Genomic DNA, 20,202 nt, shown 5'->3' on the forward strand with positions numbered 1-20,202 from the left:
AATGAAGTACGTATCTTTAAAAATACTCAATAAAATTAAATGGATGTTTACACCTTGCTACCATTTTCTGAAGTAAGTTTTTTCACTGGAATGCTAGCCAGAAGCATAATAGCTGAAAGAAAAATATTTACTACTGATTTAGATCAACTGAGACTTTTCTACTTTAAAAAGAATGCATTAAGTTTGGTTATCTGTCAGGTGCTCATTAGTGTATTGTATATACAAATGAACCAGTGATAGGCTTCTTTGAAATGAAAATATTTATATGTACCATACTTGCTTTCTCTGCTATTCTGTCAGTCTTATGTAGAAAACAGAATACTTCAGGATTAATCTTCAAAACATTTTGCTGCTGCTGATTTTATAGTTTTATAGATATGGATAGTATATGTAAATGAAAGTAGCTATTCTAGTAGGGTGGTAGGATTGTGGATGATTTTTATAGTAGTGTGTTTTAATTTCCTCTAATTTTTAAAATAATCTTATTTAAAAAGAAAGCCTTTAGCTTTGAAATGCATGTTAAAATCTTGCATAGTATGGGAAAGTTCTTATTCTCTGTCTTCATGGCTGAATGATTGATTAAAGACCTTCAAGAAATCATTCCTTCCCTCACATTGTTCACTTTTTTCCTGTTGAAGATCCAGATTTATTGCATCATGCCTTTTGTAATGGTATTGTTTGTAATAGAGAAAGGGGAGAAGTATAGCTCCATGTGAAAACCAAACTAAATTAGCTCAGAGAGAGAATTCTGATTTAGGTTTTTAGGTCAGGTTTGAAAAGAGGAAGATGAAGATCTTAGGTGAAAAAGCACATAAGGAGGCAAGCTCAGGAATACATTTTCTCTAACGCTGTGTTCAAACCAACATTTATCCCAGGAGTTTGCAAATTATGGTTCAGGTATAAGGTGAGACAACATCTCAGATTTTTTTTTTAGAATTTTTCACTTGCACAAAAATAAACTCTACTTATAGTAATGCTTATTACTCTAGCAAATGTGTATCTGGAGTGCTATTTTTGCTCTTAGAAAGTAGGTGGGAAGAGCAGATTGTATTGAATAAGAGCAACCCATATACAAAACAATAATATTAACACATACGGATCATCACTTATTGTGTGCCAGATATTGTTCTGAGGGCTTTGCTTAGAATAAGGCATTTAATTTTCTCAAACCTGTGATATAGTGTTGTCCCCACTGCACATGTGTGCCAGATGGGTCATCTGAGGCAGAGAAATTTAAAAACTTGCTCGAGTTCACACATAGTTAATTAAGTGGTAGTATTGGAATCTAAATCTAAATAACCTAAGCTCCAGAACCCGTGTTCTTAGCCACATGGTATATTGCCTTTCACAATCAATCCAGCGTAGCTCTTCATGTATTGGCACCGTATTTTCTCTGGGTCTTTTCTACTTTTTTTTTCCTTAGACTTACCCTTTTATTTTAATAATGTATGGAAAAATTCATATAGTGTACCCCCTCCCTTTTTAGAGTGGAGCCATAATTTTTTTTTTAATAATGAATCTATCTAAACACTGAACAAATTGTTTCTTCTATTAAAACTAGTAAAAATGGAAGAGTTAAGTAATTGAAACACAAATGATGTGCTGGATAGAGCTCATTTCCCTCTGTTGATCCTAAATTATGCAGTGTGAAGGTCTAAGTAATTCAAATTAAATGTTTTTAGAGTCCTATACCCTTTTGTCCATAAAATACTATTTCTGTTATTTTGTCTTCCATTTAAAAAAAATTTTTTTTAACGTTTATTCATCTTTGAGAGACAGAGACAGAGCATGAGCGGGGAAGGGGCAGAGAAAGGGAGACACAGAATCCGAAGCAGGCTTCAGGCTCTGAGCTGTCAGCACAGATCCCGACATGGGTCCCGAACTCACAAGCTGAGATCATGACCTGAGCTGAAGTCGGATGCTCGACCTACTGAGCCACCTAGGTGCCCCTTTTGTCTTCCATTTTTTAAAAAAAATAAGGAACCTTTTAAGTAGAGAGTTATAAGGTGTTGTAGAATATCTGCATAAAATTTACAAGTGAAGCAGAACTTTAAAGGATATATCAAAAGCACAGAATGTCACCCATAATTCTTCAAGCAGTCCTTGTCATGGACATAAATATTCTTTATATGCTAAATAGACTCTTGCCAACAGATGTGACTCTTTTAGCAGTAAGCATAAATCATATAATCATGACCTATACTATATTGAAATTTTACTTCACAATTGAAGCTTACTATTTTTAGGGCATTATAAATAAGAACATATAAATCTGAGTTGCAAACAATACCCAGTGGCAATCATATTAGATACCAGTAGTTTAGCAGTTCTTTGGGGTGTGGGTGAATTTTGAAAGCACATGCTATAAAACTACTTGTCTTAAAAAGTAGTGTTTGGTGTATATGCTCATTCAGAATTTAAGGCACAAAATATTCCTGCTTAATTTTTCAAAACTCATTCTCCATTTTAAAATCTGTGATACTATGCTGAACTTCAAGTCAGTATCTATTGCTTCTAGAGTTATTGGGCTCAGCACTCTAAAATTAATAAAGAAACTGATAGAATATTTAGAAAGAAAATATTAATATAGAACATTTCCTCTAGTCTCATATCTCAATACAGTGAATATAGACAAAGAGTCAATTCTTGTTTTTTTAAAGAAAAAAATTTTAAATTCAGTTATTTACTCTTTTCCCTTACAGATTGCAGATTTTGGTTTATCAAAATGGCGTATGATGTCCCTCTCACAATCACGAAGTAGTAAATCTTCACCAGAAGGAGGGACAATTATCTATATGCCACCTGAGAACTATGAACCTGGACAAAAATCAAGGGCCAGTGTCAAGCATGATATATATAGGTATAATTTGTTACTTTTGCTCAGAGTTAACTTTGTATAAAAATAACATTAATCAGAATTTCAAAGCTACATTTTAAAATGTGATTTTTACTCTTCTCATAAGTGTGGCAAAAATAGAGACCACAGTGATTAATAATTTTCAAATAAAAGATTCCTTGCTTTAAGCTACTTTTACATCCTTGAAAAAAATTTAAGGCACATTTTTTGTCCTGTGAATTTATAATATAGTACTCAAAGGTTTTTTTTTTTAATCATATCTGACATTGATGGAGGAGGGAAGGAAACAGTGTGGTCAACACTTAACACTGCAAAAGGAGATAGTATTTAGACCAAAAAAAGTCAATAGAGTAGGGCTACATAAAACCATCTTTTTTATTGCTGTTTATTTTGTGTGAATAATAGAATCATGTAATTAGAGGTCTTTAAAGAATCATCCACAACAAATTATCCTTTCCTATAACTTCAAATTTTTATTATAGTAATTTGCTAATTTTTCAAATTGGATTAATTCCCTTTCAAAACAAACTTGTATATAAATATTCATGGTCTTGGTTGTATTGGTAGTTCTTTATACAGTACTTCACTACCTTGTCCCTTTCAAAAATGATCTCTCTGTAGTCAGCTTTTAAAATCAGTGCTATTTTAGTTTATTATGCATAGTTTATAATGTACTGTATGTATATTTTTATCTTAAACAGCTATGCAGTTATCACATGGGAAGTCTTATCCAGAAAACAGCCTTTTGAAGGTACGTGTACTTTTTTATTTTTTAATTTTTTTTTAACGTTTATTTATTTTTGAGACAGAGAGAGAGACAGAGCATGAATGGGGGAGGGTAAGAGAGAGGGAGACACAGAATCTGAAACAGGCTCCAGGCTCCGAGCTGTCAGCACAGAGCCCGACGTGGGGCTCGAACTCCCGGACCGCGAGATCATGACCTGAGCCGAATCGGCCGCTTAACTGACTGAGCCACCCAGGCGCCCCTGTACTTTTTTTAAATCTTTAAAAAAAAAATTTTTTTTTTAAATGTTTGTTTTTGAGAGAGAGAGAGACAGGGAGACAAGGTGTGAGTGGGGAAGGGGCAGAGAGAAGGAGACACAGAACTCGAAGCAGGCTCCAGGCTTTGAGCTGTCAGCCCAGAGCCTAACATGGGGCTTGAACTCACAAACTGCAAGATCATGACCTGAGCCAAAGTCAGATGCTTAACTGACTGAGCTACCCAGGTTCCCCTCACTTCCTTGTTCTGGATGACATCATGTTGCTAGGCCACATTCAGAACTATCTAAATAAAGCCCATCTTATTTTGAATCTGCCTACCATTCATTTTGTGGAAACATACTATAAAAACATAATAGTTTATCAATTCTGAATCCACTGTATATTGGAAACTATACTGGATTAAGGGTCAGAAAAAGGTAGATTATAATTCTTATTCTGATAGTAATTAGCTCTGTGATCACGCCACTAAATCTCGAGTCCTCTTTTTTTTTTCATTTGCAAAATGAAATTTTTGAATATTTATTTTTGATTCAGTCCAGTTCTAAAATTCTTTATTTGAAAATTTAATTCATGCTTCTTCTGTAATAACCAGCAATCATTAAAGAATAATTTCAAAGTTTTCTGATAATATTGTCCATTTCTTTATTCTGATTCTTCCATTCTGTTCGTAAGGGTCAGTTTGATGTGTAACAACCTCAGAATCTCAGTAGCTTACTAAATAAACGTATATTTCTCATTCACATATGATGTGAGTGGTCATCCTTGGCTATACTAGGTTCTACTCAGTTCTACTTGTGCTCTGCTGTATTCACATTCCATTGGCCAAATCAGATACATGACCAAGCTTAAAATTAATGAGGTGAAGTGAAGCTATAAACTCCACCACAGGAGGCAGACAAATCTCAATGACTGGAATATATATTTGTACATATATATTTCTTTAACAGAAAGCAGGGTGGGGGGATAATGCATTATTCCCAACAGTTTAAGTTTCCCTCATATTTAAGTAATCTATTAGATCATAATATATTTCTAATAAATGAAATATATTTGTTTTGACAGAAGTCACCAATCCTTTGCAGATCATGTATAGTGTGTCACAAGGACATCGACCTGACACTAATGAAGAAAATTTACCATTGGATATACCTCATCGAGCACTCATGATCTCTCTAATAGAAAGTGGATGGGCACAAAATCCAGATGAAAGACCATCTTTCCTAAGTGAGTGTACAGTTTTAATTTGGACATTTGGAATTAGAAAAATAGTGACTATACTATGAATAAAATATTCCTTGAAAATTACACAAGTTAGATGGCAAACTTAAAGGTTTTTTTTTTTTTTAATTCAGGTGCTGTTTTTATTTTATGAGATGAGATTAGAGAGATAAGGAGAAGCTGTTGGGCTACCACCAAAAGGTTATAAATCTACTCCAAGTACAATAGAATAGCATTAATATGTGTGTTGTATGGAAATGACATGATCTGATTTAAGTTTTGAAGAGAGCACTCTTGTTGCTGTGTGGAAAATTGACTGAAGAAGGGCAGGAGTGGATGCAAAGAGACCAGCTAAGAGACTGTCAAGAGTTTACTAATTAAGGTGGTAATCCTAGATAGAAAAATTAGATAGATAGAATTAAGATTTATTTCAGAGGTAGAATGGATCATCATCTAAATGTAAACATAGAAAATTTTTATGACCTTATGGTGAGCAAAGAACTCTCTATATGACATCAAAAACAAGGTACATGAAAAAAAGGATAATTGGACTTGGAAAACACTGAAAATTTTTGCACTTCAAGAGATGTGATTAAGATAAAGTGAAAAATAAGCCACAGACTAGGCTTTTAACTATAAAAGCAATGAAATATATTTAATTAAAACATTTTAAACATATAATTAAAATATATTTAATTATAGTTAAACATCTTTTAACTATAAAAGCAATGAAATATATTTTTTACTCACAATTTGTGTTCACTGCTTATCATTACTATATTTAAAAAATCAAAAGTTGCTTGTAATGGATTCACATATATTTCCCAGAGCTATCTGGGAGGGTCTATATCTCCCTTGTCCCCAGTGCCACTTCCAAATACTCATTTCTTTTCCATTCTCTAAAACTTCTAGCTCCTATGAAGATCATACCTTTAGGCAATACTTACTTTTCTATAGACTTCCTGGTTTTTCTTTATTGTTCTTTGAAGACTTTGACTTTTGGCTTAATGATTTCTCTACCCTGCATTGATCAGTACTTAAAGGAGCCCTCTGCAGATCACAGAGCTGTCTCTCTGTGTTACCTCTCCCCTCTCTGGTACTGTCCTCTGAACTCTATCTACCTTGGTCTACCCAGACTCTCAGCCCCCTCTCCTCAATTAACTTTCCACTCAGTTGAGAAGTGAGTTCCCACCTTACTTTCCCTATAAGCTGCAGCTGGAAACTCTCTCTAGGCAGCAAGCCTGGGCAGTCCTAGGCTCACCTTATTTGTTTCCCACCTCAGAGATCTCTGTCCTTTGTTGCCCAGTATCTAGTGTATTGAAAACCACTGTTTCGTGTATTTTGTTTGGGGTTTTTTTTTTTTTTTTTTTTTGGTCATTTTAGGGCAGGACGGTAAATCCTACTCTATTGCTCCAGAAGTGGAAGTTATTGGTTTCTCTTTAAATTAGTGGCCAAAACTACACACTAAACACTACTTAGCAATTCTATTATGCTTCTCAAATACATCTCTAGTATTCCATTCTCAGAGATCAACTGTTTTTAAGGTGTGGTACAAGGACCCCTGGGGTGGTTGGTTCCTGAGACTTTCACAAGGATTCACAAAATCAAAACTGTTTTCAGAATAAGAAATAGTAATATATTAATTTCCCTGTTTATTCTCATTCTCTCATGAATACACGGTGGATTTTTTCAGAGGCTAAATCAGGTATGATGGTTTCACTGCTCCAGCAATTAATGGAATGTGTTCTCATGCACTCCGATGTTTTAAAATGTTCTCAGTTATAATTTCTAATATAGTAAGTATCAATACATATGACCCACATATACAAAAACCGGGATACTCAATAATTTTAAAGAGTCCTGAGACCTAAAAGTTTGAGATTTGCTGTCTTAATCAGTGATTATATTGTATTACTGTTGGAGACACACAATCCCATTTTTTTATGTTTCCAAAGTGAAGATGAAATTCCATTTCAATCCCCAAAAAAGCAAAGTATAGGGAAAATATTTTCTAACTTCTATGTGTCCCTCAGCAGTCTTCCTCAGACTTTATCTTATTTGTTAATTTTGGAGAAAAACTGAGCATGCTTACCTGGTCCCTTCTCAGTTTTTTTCCTTCTTTTAGAAGTCAGCCTATCTAAAGGATACGTACATTTTCTGCTCCCCCATGTGGAAGTAGATGTAGACTCTGGCTGAGTAAAGCTGTGAATTCTTTCCAAGCCCTTTGGCTACAGATCTAAAGGTAATTTCCCTATTAATCTTTATTGGTCATAAAGGTGATACTTTAATCATCATTTATCATTTTTTTTGTGGCTTTTCTTGGTAGATTCTGAGCTTAGGAAAAGAAAACAGGGTTAATACCTTAGCCTCCCTTCTTTTAAATTTTTTTTTTAATTTTAGAGAGAGAGAGAGAGTGCAAGTGGAGAGAGGGGCAAGGGAGAGAGAATCTTAAACAGGTTCCACAGTCAGCATGGAGCCCTATGCAGGGTTCCATCCCACGACCCTGGGATCACGACCTCAGCTGAAATCAAGAGTGGGACGCTCAACCAACTGAGCTAACCAGGTGCCCCATAGCATCCCTTCTTAAACCTCCTTCGTCCCATGCTCCATCTTCCCTTTAACAGATCACCTGTTCTCACACTGCACTAAGAAATAGAAACCATAAGAGAGTACTACCTCACAGTTCCACTACCGTATCCACAAACTTCAAACTTCGTTGTACTTGTATCCATCTTTCCTGCCTTGTCTCTTTTCCAGTGGAAAAAAGTGTCCATATATATACTTAACACAAATGTAAACGTATCACTTGTGCTCTGGATACAATTCCCAAGCCCTCTTCAGCTTCTCGTGCTTATATTCTGTCTCTGTTCTTGACTGTCCATCTCAGCCTATCTAGTGGGTCATTCAGCTGTCATATAGATATATTCCATTATTATCTCCTATCTTTATATAGGAAAAAAATCTTAACCCCATATCATCTTTCAGTGTCACCTCATTTTTCTGCCCCCATTGAAATCTAAACACCTTGTAGGAATTACCCGTACTTGTTTTCCCTGCTTCTTTCCGTCTAATTCAGTTTTTGACAAACTTACATCGGTCTTCTGTTTTCATATCTCCACGAAAGCTACACTGTTGGAGTTACCAAGGATGGTAATGTTAGAAAATCCTGCTTATCTTACTTGGCTTCTCACCAGATTAGACATTCCCTCCTTGAAACTTTCTTTCTGGTGGCTTCAAGACAGAAGAAGCTACACTCTCAGCATCCTCTCTTTCTCAGTCTCTTTCACTTCCTCTACTCAATTTCTAACTGTTGGAATGCTTCAGAGCTCTAACGTGGATCCTTTACTACCTATTTACTATCTATACTCTCCCCCTAGGTGATCCAGTCCACACCAAAGCTTTATATACCATCCGTTAGTGATGCTCGGTTTTATATCCAGAGCCCTGGCCTCTCCCTTTGGCAACAAGTTTATATGTTGTTGTTGTTGTTGTTGTTGTTGTTGTTGTTGTAGTGGTAGTGATTATGATTGTTTCTATTTCTTGGCTATTATGAATAATGCTGCTGTGGCTGCTCATATGCAAGTCTTTGTGTGAACATGTTTTCATTTCTCTTATATTGGTACCTATGAGTTGAGTTGCTGAGTTGCATGGTAAATTTATCTTTCATTTTTCAGAAACTCCCAAATGTTTTCCCAAATGGTTGCATCATGTTATATTCCCATTTTTGAATTGGTTTATTTGCCTCATTATTGTCAGAGCTCTTTATATATTCTAGGTATAAGTCTTAGCCAGATCCATGATATGCAAAAAATATTCTCCCAGTCTGGGGCTTGTCTTTTCATTTTTCTTAATAGCAGCTTTTTGAAGTGCAAAAGTTTTCAGTTTTTTTGAAGTGCATTTACAATTCTTTATGGACCCTGTTTTTAATGTCATATCTAAAAATTATTTACCTAACCAAAGGTCATGAAGATTTTCTCCTGTATTTACATTTAAGTGCACAATACGGTTCAAGTTAATTCTATGTATGGCATGAGGTAAGAGTCTAAATTATTTATCTTTTTTCATGTGAAAGCCAGCTGTCCTAGCACCACTTGTTGAAAAGATGATCCTTTTCCCATTGAATTGCTTCAGCAACTTGGTCAAAAAGCAATTGACCGTAACTATAAAGGTTTATTTTTAGACTCTCGTGTATTTTGTGATCTATATTTCTATCTATATGCATATGTAAAGGCTCTTAACAGAGTTGAGTGTCATCAGTTTGGGGAAAAATTGACCTAGGGCCTTATCAGGTAAATATTAGCATTTATATTTTTCAATTTAATGATTAGATCTGAACTCAAATAGTTTTTTTTTTCTCATGTAGAATGTTTAATAGAACTTGAACCAGTTCTGAGGACATTTGAAGAGATAACTTTTCTTGAAGCTGTTATTCAACTAAAGAAAACAAAGGTAAATTGCTAAATGAAATAATGGAAATTGAACTTTAATCATATATAATTCATGGAGATTTTCAGCTTAGTTAAATTCCATTTTTATGTATCTACTTTTCACAAATACAGGCTACAGTATTAGGGCGATAGAGTTTACCAGAGACTATGAATACTGTTTTCTCTGTCACCAAAGAGCTTTTCCATTTCATTCAAATGGCCAATTCTAGATTTCAGAGACATTTCTAGAACTCCCATATATCAAATGTAAATTTAAAATGTGTAATGAATACCAGTTATGTACAATGAATGCCCTAAGTCACTAGAGTTTTTTTAACCTATATTTCTTCCTTAATGTTGTAATATATATAGAGTAAAGAAATCTGGGTTCTTTCACTTCTTTTTATTCAATGTTCTTGGGCTTTTTTTAGATTTATAAAAAGTTAAGCTATAGAATTGTATTAATTGAGACTAAAATGTGTATTTTTTATTGCTTTATTTTGGTTTGTTTTCCCACTCAATCACTCCATGTTACATAAATCAAAGTAACTGTTGCTAAGAATTACTTAGAACAATTGTCTTATTGACTCATTCTGGCTTTTGTAGATCAGAACAATTGAAGGGCCCTATTACTGAAACGTTTTCTTAATATTATAGATTTGAGGGATGCCTGGGTGGCTCAGTTGGTTGAGTATCCAACTCTTGATTTCATCTCAGGTCATGATCTCATGGCTCATGGGTTCGAGCCCCACATTGGGCTCTGTGCTAATGCGTGGAGCCTGCTTGAGATTCTCTGTCTCCCTCTCTCTCTCTCTCTCTCAAAAATAAATAAACATTTTTTAAAATTTATCAAAATGTATTAAAAAGTAACCATACAGTACTTTAGGGACAAAGTAAGCATAGTTGAGCTCAGCAAGTGCTGAGTTTCATTAAATTGCATTTGAGATATAATAATAAAAATAATCAGCTATTAACCAAAGTCTTAAGTTGTGAACAAGCATAGTCTACAATTTATGTATCACTACATGACCTTGATTGCTTCTTCCAATTTGCTGTATCTTTGACATAACCTTGGTTTAAAAGGGAAATGTGTGAAGAAAACGACTACCTTTAGCCAAACTGAAAATTGAAGATAGCAGTATCAGTGCCTCTTTTTAAGGCACTAAAGAACTGTGTTTTAATTCTTTTGATAGCTTTTCACTGACCTTCCTACTTCTCAGTAGGTACAATCTTTTTTAGCACATTCCAGTGTCTCCACTTCTCAGTAGCTACAGACTTCTGTAATACTTATTTTTGCTTTATCTTTTCAGTTCTCTTTGTCTCCTTCCAGCTTTTTCTTCTTCTGCCAAGCAAAGGTGAATAGAGGAATTGGTTCTCTTGGTTGTAAAGTGGAAGAGAACCATATCAGTTTTTTTTTTCTTGTCCCCAAACTACTTAAATACTATGACCTATATTCAAAATGGTTAATTTTGGGGTGTGGCTCAGTCAGTTAAGTGTCCAACTCTTGGTTTCAGGTCAGGTCTGGATCTCTGTGAGTTTGAGCCCTACATCCAGCTCTGCATGGTAGCATGGAGCCTGCTTGGGATATATTCATATTCATTCATTCTCTCTCTCTCTCTCTCTCTCTCTCTCTCTCTCTCTCTGCCCCGCCCCCACTCACACTGTCTCTGTCTTTCTCTAAACAAATAAATTTTTAAAAATTAAATAAACCTTAAATTTTAGAAGAAATTTTGTTTTTTTAAATAAAATAGTTTAAAGTACATATTTTCAAATACCTGAATACCCTTTGATGATAGCATTGCTAAATTACTAAAAAAGCATTACTTTCTTTGGCATTTTTAAATAGCTATATTGTTTTCACTAAAAATTTTTTTAAAAAGAAATTCTGTATCAATTCTGTGAAATTAGTAGGGAAAGAATATCATTTCGATTTGATGGATGAGGTAACTGAGGTATAGGAAAGTTACATAATACCCTACGCAGCTAGTTAATGGCAGGGCCAACAATAGAATACAAATTTAATAAGATTTTTCATCAAGAAACTTCTGAAAACAAAGACCACCAGTTAAGGTGACTCGTTTGAGGTCCCTACATTTTTTTCATTTCTTTGAACCAGGTCCCGTAATTTATGTTTTCACAGATAGCCTTTCTTATAAATTAAATAATAACAACTGAACCAAAAGGAGTTTCTCCTTAATATTCCATTTCATTTCCTTCTAGGGATTGATTTACTAGTTCATAAATAACTTGAATTATCATAACTGATTAGTTATGAAAAATAATGTTACTAATTCAAGGATATTGCATTATCAAAAATGTTTCAGTAAATTTAAAATCACAGAAAAGCCTTGTATAACAGAGACAGACCCAAAGAATAACTCTAAAAGTTCACATAAAAATGTATTTAACAAATAAATGTTCATTGGACTACTTTGTGCAAAGTGCTATGGTAGGTAGATTATATATACAGATGAATAGTTGCTTTTATTCTAAAATTCCTTACCCGGTAATGGAGAGGACCATAGTAAGTATGAATAATGGAGGGCTGGGAGCAGTTGGCATTATGTTGGTTTGGAGAAAAAAAAAAGCATAGTGATACGTTTGTTTTTTAAATCACTCACTAGTGATGGCAGTTAATCCAAGATTGCTTTATAGAGATGGGAATAAATCACTAAATGAGTTTAATAGAGAGGTATAGCATGTATGTAACTCATCTGCTTAATAGCTAGTAGCATTTATTGAAGGCTAACTAAGTAATCTTAGGGCTTTTTTGTTTATAATCCTCCTTACAGTATTCCTGAAAAGTAGGTATTCTTATCTCCAGTTTGCAGATAAGTAAACTGAAATTAAGTCTCACACCTAAAATCCAATGGTTAGGTATCCTGAGATTCTAAACCAGACCTGATTGGCTACGTAGCCCCCATCATTCCATTAGTACCCTCTGCATCCTTTACTTACTCCAGCCCTCAGTTTCTTATCTGTAAAATAATACTGTACTTACAAGCACAGTGCTTAAAATATAGTAAATGCTTAAGAATTATGGATAGATACATACACATACATAAATTGAAATTTATTAAGTACCTAGTTTGTATCAGACACTTTATATTCATTCCCTCACTTAATCTCTAAAACGATCCTGCATGTAGGTATTAGTCAATCTTTAAAGATAAATGTGCTCAAGGTAACCAATTAATATGAGGCAGGATTCAAAGTTTGTTTCTCTATAAAGTTATTACTCCTATACTACACTGTGTCTACATTTAGATCATATATCCTCAAATGATGTAACTTTACTTTCCTTTTGTTTTGTATAAACATAAATTATGTTAAGTAGATTGTATTTTATTCATAAAGCTTCCTAATCACTTCCAACTAAAGTACATGTATGCATTCATTCCAGTTACAGAGTACTTTGAGCACTATTCACTTATGCGACAAGAAGGAAATGGCGTCCTCTCTGAACATACCTGTAACTCATGAGCCACAAGAGGTAAAATTATGTCGATAAACTCAAAATGTGAGAAGAATATGAAAAATCATTAAGTCTTGGGGTGCCTGGGTGGCTCAGTCGGTTAAGCCTCTGACTTTGGCTCAGGTCATGACCTCACGGTTCATGGGTTTGAGCCCTGCGTTGGGCTCTGTGCTGACAGCTCAGAGCCTGAGCCTGCTTCACATTCTGGATCTCCCTTTCCCTCTGCCCCTCCCATGCTCACACTCTATCTCTCTCTCTCAAAAATAAACATTTAAAAAAATTTTTAATTAAAAAACAAGTCATTAGTCTTAATTCCTTCCTTAATATGTGGGAAGCTAAAGCTAGGGAGATTTTAGGATTTATTAGGTAGCCCATGGCAATCTCCAGTTTGAAATCCAGTGCTCCTAATTCTCATGCCATGTTCATCTCATTGAATCATACATCGTCCTTGCTTTTCTGTTTGCCGTTAACTTTTGTCCTGTCATTGTTTTATACAATGAGCAGTATTCCTGTGTGGTATATAGACAAATCATTGATTATAGTTTTACCATTGTATTTATCCAAATGTAAACTATCCAATGTACACCCTTATCCTTACCTCCTACAGTGATTACTGGAAGGAAAATGCCATTTGCATGACCATCTAAAAGGAAAGATTTCTTCAGTAGCATGCATTCATATTTCAAGTTAATAATTTCTCCTAAGAATATATAAAGCTTATTATTTTATATATGCGTTTCTTTAATTTTGTGAGGTATAAATTGTAATAGTTTTGTTTTTTTATAGTAAACCAAAAGCAACAACTATTTAGAAATTAAAACCGTATAACTTTTAAAATGATTTTCTATTAATCTAAATCATTTATCCTCTGTTTACTTTAGGAATCGTGTGGATCCTCTCAGCTCCATAAAACTAGTGGTTCTACTGGAGCCTCAAAGTCCCTGTCAGCGTCTCAAGACAGTGATTTTTTACCTAGTATGTAAACTTTTCAATCAGTATTGCTGGCAAGGTTTCCTTTTTTTTTTTTTTTTTTTTAAGATCGTATCATTGGTAAGCAGTCATGGTTTATATGGAACATGTCTTTCATTTGCAGTCGTGACTCGTTTTTTTTTTTAAGTGTCAGAATCTAAAGATTTGAAAATAGTACTGGGATGTTCTACAAATACATTAAAATATTGAAGGCATTGTGTTAGACTCTAAAAAACATATCTTCTAAGCGAAGAGTAATATTTCTAAATAACCATAGTAAAGAGATAGAAAGTGATATGGATGTAGAGCTATGGTAATACACTGGAAAAGTAACAGTTTTTACAAAGTATTTCACAACAACCTTGTGAGGGAGATATTCCTCATTTTACAGATTTTTAAGATCAAGACTTCCTGGATCACATAGTTAGTAGCTGGCAAACCCAAGACTCGAAGCCAGGTCTTTTGATAAATATTTTCATGTCACTCCACTACACCATGTTGTCATCATGAAGAAATTGTTTCTGACTGAAGGTTGGACCTATAGTTATAAAGATGGGCCTTCCAGGCAAAAGGAACAACATAGAGGCACAGAAGCAAGAAAACACAAAGAACAGTGAGTAGTTGGGTTTAGCTGGTGAAGAGGATATGAATTAATAAAGATAAAAGATCAGTAGGGTAGAATCATACCATCACAATTTCTAACACTAGGCTAAGCTATTTGGGCTTTTTCTCTTGGGTGGGAAGCAACTATTGCAAATTTTTGAGCAAGGGTGTGACTTGATAAAAAACTTTTTGCTCTAGGAAGACTCATCCTGTCTAGAATATGTGGAATATTTTGGAAGGAAAAGGAGAATGGAAGTGGGGAAACCAATCAGTTAGACTTTTGGCCTGTTACTGCAGTACATGAGAGATTATGAGACCTCAGAATAGAAGAAGGAAGAAAGAGTGAAAGGGATGTTATTTATGGAGAACACACTGAGGGGCTTTATAGCTCTTCACTTATGGGAAGAAAGAATTTATAGATCTCCACTTGTAGGAAGGAAGACAAAAGAACTGAACAAGTTATCAAGCCTGGTGACTGGGAGAACATTGGTGCTATTAACAGAAATAGTTGAAACGGATTTTAGAGTTAGATGTGTAATTAAGTTTTTAGTGTTTTGTTTTTAATTTGAGGTGCTTAGCAGCACACATGAGGGTGATGTCCAGTGGGCTGTTGAAAATTTAAGACTAAGGCTCAACGAAGACAGAAAATTTAATTACATAGATTTGGGAAGAGAGGTGACAGTTGAAGCCCTGAGATTGAATAGGATTACCAGAGAAGGGTGTAGAAAAACACACATCATAAATAGATTTAGAGGACACATTTAACGTGCTGAAGGAGAAAGAAGACACAGAAGAAGAAATGTGGGATTATGTGAAGAAGTAAAATTCCATAATTTATAATTTACATAAACACAAAAGTATGGTAAAAAACTTTCATAAACCCTTTTTGTTCTAAAATGTATTTACCTGTGGATTAGATTTATGAACCAGCTTTAATTCCAATGAAAATGTAAAGACATTGAATACTATACTCTGTATGATCCAGATGTTGATATTTTAGCTAATAAGAATAGCTAAGGACTATTCTGCCCCTAACGAAGATACTGTGTTTTGTAGGAAAAACTCAAGACTTCTCTACGCTGTATCACTATCCAGTAAATCACAGTTGTGATAGTCACATTTCTGTAGCTCAAAAGGTGACCTGTTGTGATCACAGGACCGCCCCATGCTCTTTAGCAGTAATAAATCCACTCTCAGCTGAGGGAAATTCAGGTAAGTATACGACACTTTGTAAATGATGCCGTTTACTTCACAGCTGTATGTTCAGTAGATTTGCCATACAGGAAGTTTTGTCTTTATTTCTTCAACATGATAAATATGTACCTTCTTAAGAAAGAAAGCACTTCCAATCCTGGAAGCTGTGAGTGCTGACATGTAATAATAGGCCCACATGGTATTCCATGAACACCTATCTAGTGAGGGACTGCCAGGAGGAGGTGTGACTTAATATGTTACTAAAAGTAGAGTTATTTTTGTTTTTTTTAAAAATATGCAGGTGTCTTTTATATTAAATATATATAGTTATAGAAATATAGATATCTGCAACAGAGTGGGGCTTGCTCCTATGGATCTATAGCATATAAAAAGGCTTTTTCTGGGAAGGGAACTGAAGGGAAAAGAAGAGAGAACCCAAATATCCGTATGTTTCCTGAAAATTAACAGCATCCCCCAAAGTACTTGTATTTCATATTAGCCTAATCACGGTAAAATTGGGTTTTATTCCTTACTATTTCTTTTTTCATCCAATTTTTTTCATAGCTGTCTATCTGTCCTCAACTCATTTGTCATCCCTTGCTCTCCTACAGAGCGATTACAGCCTGGCATAGCCCAACAGTGGATCCAGAGCAAAAGGGAAGATATTGTGAGCCAGATGACAGAAGCCTGCCTTAACCAGTCGCTGGATGCTCTTCTGTCCAGGGACTTGATCATGAAGGAGGACTATGAACTCATTAGTACCAAACCTACAAGAACCTCAAAAGTCAGACAGTTACTGGACACCACTGACATTCAAGGAGAAGAATTTGCCAGAGTTATAGTACAAAAGTTGAAAGATAACAAGCAAATGGGTCTTCAGCCTTACCCGGAAATACTTGTGGTTTCTCTATCACAATCTTTAAATTTATGTCAAAATAAAAGCTTGTAAGTGACTCTCTTTCAAGGAGAAAAGTTATTCTATGAGAGTATTTTATATTTCTGTTGCCTTTATCATATTGTTTTTACAAAATCCACATGAGTATTAGAAGCTTTAATGGAGTTTCTTCCTCAGGTAAATATTAGTCTTCTCCTGTGACATTACAGGTTTTTTTTTAATTAATATAGTAGAAAGTTTGCATTTTGCTAGATAGTTCGATTTGTCTCTTTGGTTAATTGAAATTAGTTTTCAAATATAATGTCATTCTTGTACATAACAATGTCTTAAGGTATCATGCATTTCTCATGGAAGCCATTTTCATATTCACTTTCTTTTGGATTATTTATTACTTGTCTCAGATAAAGTTTGGCTTTTTGAAATGTAACCTTTAAATTAGAGATAGTACAGCATTTCTCATGCATAGTCCCAGGTTCAAATCCTCTCCAAAAAAGTTGTTCATTAAACTTTATTATCCAGATTACATTTTTAAATCTTATTCATTGGAATCTCTTTAAAAAAATGTTTCGAAGGTAAAATACAAAATACATGAAGAAACAATGTATCTTTCAACATGTTTCCACCCTCATTTCTAACCACAACCAGCAACCAAGGTAACCAAAGTTAACAACATAATGTGTATCCTTCTTTACCCTTCTTCCTTCTCCTATGTAAAGTATATGCTCATTTGGGAAAGGGTCTTTCATTAGTATTATCATTTTAATACGTTATATGGCACTAATTTTTGCACTTAATAGTACATCATGTGTAGCCTTCCAGATCATACATAAATCTAACTCATCCTTTTTAATTGCTGCATAATATCAAGGCTGCATCTTTATCTTATTCTGTTCACCAGATTTAGCCAAAACAATAGAGCATGAGTTATTTTTATGTTTAACAGCTTATGTCACTAAATGAAAACTTACAAGGAATAATCTCTCTTCTGAAAATGTTTATTACCAATGTCAGCAAAAAGTGTGATGCAGGATGAATTCAAAAGTACAGACTTTCAAGAGGTATCAGACCCACAGTATTATAAAAAAAAGTAAGAGTCAAAATGATCAGAAGGTCCTCATAGGGCTATGTGCCATCAATGCAGAGCCCACTTCAGATCCTCTGTCCGTCCCCCTCTCTCTCTGCCCCTCCCTTCTTCCCTCTCTTTCCCTGTTAACATCTTTTTTAAATGACCAGAAGGTATTGGGGCAATTAAATATTTTATTAAGATTATACAATGAGTGTTTTAATCTCCATTTGGAGCTTGACACTAACTGGTGGTGCCTCATTACTGTATCTCTGAGAAATATGGAAATTACTAGGGAAAGATGGAAACCAATTAAGTATATGAGTTATCCTATCTCCTATTTTTAAATGTTAGGATAAGGATTTAATTTGGGAAATAAGTTGAGACAATGAGATTGTTTTAGGTAGTACATAGATACAGCACCAAATACCATTTGAGTCATACGGTACAGAAGTTCCTTCAGTTCCTCCTTGAGCCTTCTAAGTAAGTAAAGGAGAATGTCACAGTTGTGCTGTCATGTTTTAATCCCCCTTGTTAAGAAAAAGAATAGGCTTCAGTCTCAGAACTTCAGAAACAGTATTTAGCAAGAATTTTACAGTTTTTTTTAAAATTGTATTTTATTTGAAAATGATCCACATATCACAAGTGGTACTAATTGTGTATGTATAATATATAAAGTTTCATTTTATAATCAAGACAATCCAAAATACTGAACTATAGGTAGAATGTGAGTGTACCAGCTATCATTGAAGCGTAGTCAAAGGATGATAGTAAGATTCAGTCACTTAAGGAAGGGACCTAATAATCTATAATTATCTCTTTTTTAACTAGATAGTACTAGATAATCTGAAAGTGGCATTCCTTGCAGTGTATTTTTTTTTGTACTTTGGTTTTTGTTTTTTTTTTAATGTTTATTTATTTTTGAGAGAGACATTCCTTTGTACTTTTTTTTAATTTAATTTTTTATTTTTTAAAGTTTACATCCAAATTAGCATATAGTGCAACAATGATTTCAGGAGTAGATTCCTTAATGCCCCTTACCCATTTAGCCCATCCCCCCTCCCACCCCCTCCAGTAACCCTCTGTTTGTTCTCCATGTTTATGAGTCTCTTCTGTTTTGTCCCCTTCCCTGTTTTTATATTATTTTTGTTTCCCTTATGTTCATCTGTTTTAAAACAGTCTTACCCACAAATGTAGTCCACAGAACAGCTGCATTCACATCACTTGGAACTTGTGAGAAAGGCAAATTCACTGGGCCCTTCTCTCAGACCTGAACTAATCTCAGGTAGTAAGGTTCAGAAATCTATGTCAATAAACCATCCAGACCATTATGTGTGTGCTAAAGTTCAAGCTCCTTTGTTTTTAGGAAACAAAATAGAACTATGCATAAGATAATTTCCCTTTAGTTCACAGATCAGTTTTCCTTGTGTCTGCCACACTTGTCTTCAGGAGGTGTAGTCTCAGAACTGAGGTGTGATTAGGAAATTTAACTTTTGCATTTTTTTGCATCCACTTGAATTCCCAAAACAATATTAGACATGTTTTGCATGTTGGAAAGATTGCTTAAATATGATAATCAGATCAGTTGATTGGATCTATCACTCAGCTCTTTAAAGAAGTACTTTAGAAGGGATCAGACACTTGAATTACGACAGCAGAAGAGCAGAGCTGATGTGGGGAAAGCCAAGAAGCAAGACTGGATGCGTTGAAAGTTATAACTAGAGAAACTGGCATCACGGTGAAAAGACCGGGGCGTGGCAGCAGAGGTACCCAGCAGCGGCAGCTGGTTTCTATCTCCCTTCTGTCGGTAATCCTCTGTTCACCCTCCCCCACCCCAACTCAATTTCCTAATTTATGATGAAAAACTATGACCAATTGGGAGAACAGGAGAATCAGTAATCTTTCATGTGTAGCCATCCTCAAAACCTCTCACTGGTTTCAGAAACGCGTTTTTTCTCTGTACTCTCATCTCTCAAGCCCAGTTCCCAAACAACCTCCTGCTTTTCCTCCCCTTCCCTGGACTTTTTTTCTTTTCAAAGTCACACACCCAGATTTCTTTTAGAAACAAAATTCTTTTATTTGATCTGTCCCTTCTCAACCTTTTCCTGGAAAATTATGCTGCCTTTAATCTTGTTACCAATTTCACTCTTAATCTTTTAAAATTTGATGTCCTAGACTTAATGAATGTCTAGGTTGAAAGGAATAATTATGCAAGGTTATGCCTCAAATTCCTCAAATAAAGACTTTAGATAGATAAGTATCTCATGATCAAAAACTTGTATTGATGAGGGGGGGAACATTTACCTATTCAGGCAATATGCTTCATCTCCAGACAGGTCACTTCTTTCCTACAGTGATTTAAAAATCTATTTCCCTATTGTTTATATCTATTGGTCATGGTTCCAAACATTGGGATAGTATATAGAGTACATCTATTCCCTTACCCATATGGCAACTCTATATATTTCCAGGTAACTTCTGTTCCTGATGGCTTTTTTT

The 20,202-nt window shown here is 34.7% G+C and overlaps 1 protein-coding gene across 1 annotated transcript in view; it reads left to right on the top strand.

Moving 5' to 3' along the window:
• The window catches only part of RIPK2 (receptor interacting serine/threonine kinase 2), a 29,232-nt gene extending 12,072 nt beyond the window's left edge, over positions 1 to 17,160 (top strand). Inside the window, exons 4-11 of the mRNA XM_043601325.1 lie at positions 2,703 to 2,860; positions 3,559 to 3,608; positions 4,922 to 5,083; positions 9,441 to 9,526; positions 12,908 to 12,997; positions 13,861 to 13,954; positions 15,608 to 15,763; positions 16,357 to 17,160. Coding sequence (XP_043457260.1) covers positions 2,703 to 2,860; positions 3,559 to 3,608; positions 4,922 to 5,083; positions 9,441 to 9,526; positions 12,908 to 12,997; positions 13,861 to 13,954; positions 15,608 to 15,763; positions 16,357 to 16,694 — 1,134 coding nt within the window. The 3' untranslated portion in view covers positions 16,695 to 17,160. The remainder of the gene's footprint in view (positions 1 to 2,702; positions 2,861 to 3,558; positions 3,609 to 4,921; positions 5,084 to 9,440; positions 9,527 to 12,907; positions 12,998 to 13,860; positions 13,955 to 15,607; positions 15,764 to 16,356) is intronic.
• The last annotated feature ends 3,042 nt before the right edge of the window (positions 17,161 to 20,202 follow it).

This window comes from Prionailurus bengalensis, chromosome F2, assembly GCF_016509475.1.
Source record: "Prionailurus bengalensis isolate Pbe53 chromosome F2, Fcat_Pben_1.1_paternal_pri, whole genome shotgun sequence".
NCBI lineage: Eukaryota > Metazoa > Chordata > Mammalia > Carnivora > Felidae > Prionailurus > Prionailurus bengalensis.